At 41.4% G+C, this 6588-nt stretch overlaps 1 protein-coding gene across 1 annotated transcript; it reads right to left on the bottom strand.

Annotated features, from left to right (window-relative positions):
* Positions 1–484: 484 nt before the first annotated feature.
* LOC132488438 (TRAF3-interacting JNK-activating modulator-like) lies at positions 485–1147 on the bottom strand. Its single transcript, XM_060096616.1, has one exon. The coding sequence runs from the start codon at positions 1145–1147 to the stop codon at positions 485–487; it is 663 nt and encodes a 220-aa protein (XP_059952599.1).
* Positions 1148–6588: the final 5441 nt, after the last annotated feature.

Below are 6588 nucleotides of genomic sequence, written 5' to 3'. Positions count from 1 at the left end.
GGTAGTTGTGGCTCGCGGGCTCTAGAGCACAGGCTCGGTAGCTGTGGCACACGTGCTTAGTTGCTCCGTGGCACGTGGGATCTTCCCGGACCAGGGCTCGAACCTGTGTCCCCTGTATTGGCAGGCAGATTCTTAACCAGTGCACCACCAGGGGAGCCCCATTTTGAGTTAATTTTTGTCTGTGCTTCATTCATGTGGATATTCAGTTGTCTCAGCATCATTTGTCAAAAAGATTATTCTTTCTTCCATTGAATTGTGTGCACTTTTCTTGATCATCAGTTGACAATAAATGTGTGAATTTATTTCTGGACTCTCACTTCTATTCCCTTGACCTATATATCCTATGCTACTGCTACAATGTCTTGATTAATGTAGCTTTTTTTTTTTTTTTTTTTGGCAGAAAAGCTAGTTTTTATTTAGAAAAGTCTGAACTTGGTTCCACTGTGGGCCTGATGATAGTCGTGGGGCAGCTGTCACCAGTTCTTCAGAACTTCAGGAAGTCCTTATTGGCCAGGAACACTGCCACCGCTATAGCCATCAGTGCCATCAGCATCAGGAACTTCGGCCACATTGCCTCCTTTTCCTTGGCCAGGGGCTGCAAAGTTTTCTTTTGGAGCTGGTCTCTGAAATTCCAGTCCTTCTTCCCTGGACCCTCAGGCTCCACTTCGTTATGGGAGGGCTTTGGACTCCACCCAGGCAAAGCTTGATTCTGCAACTGCTGTACTTTGGTCACCAGGGCAAGTTTCTCCTCCTCTGAGCTCTTTAGTTGATCTTGTAGGTGCTGGGTATCCGAGCTGCACAGGTCTCTGTCCCCCTGCAGGTGTTCAGTCTTGGCCTGCAGCTCCTGGCACTCATTCTCCAGAAGCCGTAGGGCCTGGTTCATCTGTAAGTCTCTACTGTCTGCTCCCTGCAGTTTGGACTGAAGCACGTGGAGCTGGCTCTCCAGCTCCCTGTGCTGGGTCCCCAGGGTCCTCCAGTCCTCCTTCAGAGCCTCGTACTGGCTCTTCCACTCTTCACACTTCTGCTCGGCCAGAGCCAGGGACCGCTGTTTGCTCTGCAGTTGCTGTTCTGCACTCATTTTCTCCTCCAGCACTTTCTGCAGTGTCTCCTTGGCCTTCTGCTCATAGCTGTTTTTCTGGTCTTCCATCTGGGTACAGGTGTACAGCTGGTTTTCCAAAGATCTCAGTTTGCCCTTCAATTTGTCTTCATTAAGCTGGCCCTGGGGAAGCCCGAAGCCTCCCTGCCTGCCTTCCTTACGGGGCTTAGAGCGATTAATGTAGCTTTGTGGTAAGTTTCGAAATACTCCAACTTTGTTCTTTTTAAACATTGTTTTGGCCATTCTGGGTCTTTTGCATTTCCAAACAAATTTTTGAGCCACCTCACGTGTCTGTCGCTGTTGCTAAAAATAGTAATGGAATCTCAAAAATAAATGAATGAATGAATGAATGAATTTGTGCCACCAAAAAAAACAAAAAAAGGGCATCTGAGATTTTAGGGATTGTGTCGACCCTAGAGATCACTTTGGAAAGTATAGCTGACCTTAGAAAACCATGGGTTTGAACTACACAGGTCCACTTACACAAGGACTTTTTCAGCAGTAAATACCACAGGGCCCTGCGAGCCATGGCTGGTTGACTCCTTGGAGGAGAACCACAGATGCAGGGGCTGATGGTGCGGTTACACGTGGATTTTTGACTGCATGGAGGTAGGCTCGGTAGGGTCCTCTAAACCCTGAGATGTTCAAGGGCCATGTGTAATGTCATTTTAATATTAAATTTTGTAATTAGTGAACTTAGAATATCTTTTATTTAGGTTTTCTTTATATTTATTTATCATTTATTTAGGTTTTCTTTATATTTTCTCTGTGTTTTGTAGTTTTCAGTATACAAGTTTTGCATTTATTTTGTTAAATTTATTCTTAAATGTTTTATTCTGTTTGATGTCATTGTAAACGCAGCTGTTCTCTGAATTTCATTCTTAGATTGTTCATTGCTAATGCATAGAAATACAACTACTTTTTTTATGTTGGTCTTATATCCTGAAACCTTGCGGAACTCACTTATTAGTTCTAATAGTTGTATGTGTGTGTAGATTCCTTAGGATTTTCTATACACACTATCATGTCATCTGCAAGAGAAAGTTGTATTTCTTTCTTTGCAATTTGGATTTCTTTTATTTTTCTGTCTTGCCTGGGTGCTCTGGCTAGAGCCTTAGTACACTGCCGGATAAAATTGGAGAGAGCAGACATCCTCGTCTTGTCCTTGATCTGAGAGGAAAAGCTTTCAGTCTTTTACCATTGAGTGTAATGGTAGCTGGTTTTTTTGTAGATGGCCTTGTATCAGGTTGAGGAAGTTTCCTTATGTTCTTAGTTTGTTGAGTGTTTTTGTCGTGAAGGGAGTTGAATTTTTGTCAAATGCACTTTCTACATCTATTGAAATGATCATGTGGTTTGGGTCCTTTATTCTTTTCGTATGGTGTGTTACATTAAGTGTTTTTCATATGTTGAACCATACTTACATTCATGGGATAAATCCCACATGGTCAGTTTCAGTAGTCTGTATATTTCTAGGAATTTGTCCATTTCATCTAGGTTATTTGTTATCATTTGTTGACATACAGTTGTTCATAGCATTACTTTATAGTCATTTTTATTTCTGTAAGGTTGATAGTAATGTCTCTTCTATCATTCCTGATTTTAGAAATCTGAGTCTTCTCATTAATTTTCTTGGTTAGTCTAGCTAAAGGGTTATCAGTTTTACTGATCTATTCAAAGTTGTTTTTCTCTGTTATTTTTCATTTTTTACTTAATTTCCACTTTAGTCATTATTTCCATTGGGTTGCTTTGTGTTTAGTATTTTTCATTCTTTTTCTAGTTTCTCAAGTGGAAGTTTAGCTTATTGATTTGAGATCTATCTTCTTTGTAACGTAGGTGTTTACAGGTATAAATTTTCATCTAAGCACTGCTTTAGCTTCATCCCATACGTTTTGGTATGTTGTGTATCCATCTTTATCTCAAAAGTATTTTCTAACTTCTCTTATGATTTCTTATTTTACCCATTGTTTATTTAGGAGTTTGTCGTTTAATTTCCACATACTTGTGAATTTCCCAAATTTCCTTCTGTTATTTGATTTCTCATGTCATTCTGTGTAGCCAAAGAACATGTTTTGTGTGATTTCAGTTCTTTAAAATTTGAGACTTATGATCTATGCTGGAGAGTGTTTTATGTGCAGCTGAGAAGATGAGTATTCTGCTGTTGATGGGTGTTCTGTAGAGTCTGTTAGGTCTAGCTGGTTTATAGTGTTGTTTAAGTCTTCTTTTCCTTATTGATCTTTACCCCAGCAGTTAAATCCATTATTGAAAGTGGGGTATTGAAATCTCTAACTGTTATTGTTAAATTATCTATTTCTCCCTTGTCTGTCAGTTTTTGCTTTGTGTATTTGAAGGCTCTGTTAAGTGCATAGATGTTTATACTTCTTATTTCTTCCCGATGGGTTGACCCTTTATAGCACAGCCTTCTCTATCTCTAGTACTAAACAGTTTTTGCCTTAAGGTCTCTTTTGTATGATGTTAGCGTAGCTTCTGGTGGTTTGCATGGTATATCCTTTTCCAGCCTTTCACTTTCATTATATCTCTGAATCTAAAGTCTTATGGACAGCATATATTTGATCATGTTTTTATATCTGTTCTACCAAGTCTCTGCTGCTTGAGTGGAGTGTTTAATCTACTTACCTTTAATGTAATTGCTGATAAGGTAAGATTTATGTCTGCCGTTTTTCTGTTTTTCTACATGTCTTTTTAAATCTTTCTTCCTCTGTTACCTTTTTTCTTGTGTGTTAAATGGCTGTTTAATTCCCTTGTAATACTTTAATTCCCTTGAGTCTCTACCACTATTTTTTAAGTAATTTTTTTCAGTGGTTGCTATGAGGATTACGATGAACAACTTAATACAATCTACTTTGGATTAATAACAACTTAATTTCAGTAATGTACAAAAACTGCTCCATTAGAGCTCTGTTTCCTTCCAGCTCTTTTCTGCTATTTTTGTCATACAAATTGCATCTTAATAGATTGTAAGCCCATCAACATAGTTTTGTAATTGTTGCTTTATGTAGTTGTCTTTTAAATCAGATAGGAAAAGAAGAGGTTTACAAACATAAGCACATTTATACTGTCTCTTATCTGGCTCTGTAGTTCCCTTTCCCAGTGCCCTAATTTCTCTTTGAGGATTTGAATCTGGTATCTTTCACTTCAACCTGAAGCACTCCCTTCAGTGTCTCTTGTAGGGCAGGTCTGCTAGCAGTGAAGTCTCTTCATTTTTGTCTCTCTGGGAATGTCTTCATTTCTCCTTCATTTTGAGGAATAGTTTTGCTGGATGTAGAAGTCTTGGTTTAACAGTCTTTTTCTTGCAACACTTTTTTTTTTTTTTTTTTTTTGCGGTATGTGGGCCTCTCACTGTTGTGGCCTCCCCTGTTGCGGAGCACAGGCTCCGGACGCGCAGGCTCAGCGGCCATGGCTTACGGGCCCAGCCGCTCCACGGCACGCAGGATCTTCCCGGACCGGGGCACGAACCCGTGTCCCCTGCATCGGCAGGCGGACTCTCAACCACTGCACCACCAGGGAAGCCCTCTTGCAACACTTCGAGTGTGTCATCCCACAGCCTCCTGGGCTGCAGGGTTTCTGGAGAGAAGCTAGCTGTTAGTCTTTGGAAAGAAGCCTTGAACACGAGTTGGGTTTTTAATTGCTACTTTCAAGATGCTCTGTTTGTCTTTATCCTCTGACTGTTTTAACCACGAAGTGTCTAGTTAAGGTCTCTTTGTGTGTGTCCTACTTGGAATTTGTTGAGCTTCTTGGTTATAGAGATTGTTTCTCATCAAACTTGGCCACTGTTTCTCCTAAGATTCTTTCTGTCCTGTTCCCTCTCTCCTCTCCTAGGACTCCCATCATGTATACACACTTGGTTGATGGTATCCATTGGCCTCTGAGGCCTGTTCATTTTTCTTCATTCTTTTTTCTGTGTCTCAGACTGTACCTGTTGACTTGTCTTCAAGGCAGCTTAGTGATTAGCTAATGATTGGACAGAGATTTCCTTAAATGCTTTGATCCAGTGAGTCTGGTGGTTTTCCGACTAGCTGTGTGTGCGTGTGTCTGTGTTGGGCACACCTTCAACGCTCTGCCAGCCAGTTGCTGACTCTGCCTTGGCTCTCACTTGATGAGTGTTTTGGTCTTTGCTCCATGAGAAAGTAGCATGTTATAGTTTTAATTGACGTTCCTCTTAGGAGTGAGAGCAAGCATTTTTCATAATGTTAAAGCATTCACTGTTTATCCTTTTCTGTGAATTGTATTCCATACCCTTTGCCCATTTTTCTGTTAGCTTATTGGTTTCTTATTAAACTGTGAGAGCTCTTTATTCAGTAACAAGCTGTACATGATGAGTCACAAATATTTCCTCATTTTATCTTCTGACTTTGCTTATCTTGTTTTTTGCCATGTAGATTTTTTACGTAGTTGAATTTAGCCAACCTTTCATGGCTTCTGAGTTTTGTATTCCTTCCCCACTCAAAGGTTGTATTAAAAAATTCTTCCATCTTTTCTTCTAGTACTTTTATAGGTTGCATTTTCATGTTTAAGTCAGTGATCTACTTACCATTTATTTTGATATAAAATATGGCTCTGGAAATTCAGTTTTTTTTTTTTTTTTTTTTTTGCGGTACGCGGGCCTCTCACTGTTGTGGCCTCTCCCGTTGTGGAGCACAGGCTCCGGACGCGCAGGCTCAGCGGCCATGGCTCACGGGCCCAGCCGCTCTGCGGCATGTGGGATCTTCCCGGACTGGGGCACGAACCTGTGTCTCCTGCATCGGCAGGCAGACTCTCAACCACTGCGCCACCAGGGAAGCCCGGAAATTCAGTTTTTTATTTTAGATACCCATCCAGGTGTCCCAACACTAGTAATGAATTCGTTTGTTTTTGCAAATTTAAAATACTGCCTTTATCATTTGTTAAAGTCCCTACGTACAGTGGTTCTATTTCTGAACTTTGTTCTGTCTCATCAACTCGTCTACCTATTTATATATCATCATACTGTTTTAATTACTGTGCCTTGGTAGTACATGCCTATGTCAAAGACCTCTTATATTTCTGTTCTCTTTTGTATAACTTCAGGTAAAGTTAGATAACTAATGTTTTTATAAAATTTAATTCATGACTGATTTGTGACTGGTGCTCTTTGCATCATATCTTTTAATGACTCTCCATGAGTGTTTATTAAGACAAACCCACAGGTCCATGTGTTTCTGGCTGGCGGGAGCAGCAGTGGGAGCTGGGCTGGCCCTTCTGGCCAGTGGGGCCCAGTGGACTGTACCTCGGGGAGCAGGCTCCACCACTCTGAGCCCAGGGCCCCCAAGAAGTGACTTGATGCTGAGGGGGTCCTGGGTGGGTCCCACTTTCCTCAGAGGCCGCAGAGGAAGCTGCACCCCCTCTCTTGGTGCCCTCAGTGTCCCGCCTTCCCACCTGTCTTGTCACATGCTGCTTGGGACCCCATGAGTCAGGGAGGGGCAGGGGGGCCTGGGAGAGCCTGGGCAGTAGGTGGG

The sequence above is a fragment of the Mesoplodon densirostris genome, chromosome 1 (genome assembly GCF_025265405.1).
Source record: "Mesoplodon densirostris isolate mMesDen1 chromosome 1, mMesDen1 primary haplotype, whole genome shotgun sequence".
Lineage (NCBI taxonomy): Eukaryota > Metazoa > Chordata > Mammalia > Artiodactyla > Ziphiidae > Mesoplodon > Mesoplodon densirostris.
Note: the sequence above shows the minus strand (reverse complement) of the source record. Positions and strands in the feature narration are given on the sequence as shown.

Coding starts and splice junctions, on each gene's coding strand:
- LOC132488438 (XM_060096616.1), bottom strand. CDS start 1,147: ATGGAAGACCAGAAAAACAGCTATGAGCAGAAGGCCAAGGAGACACTG.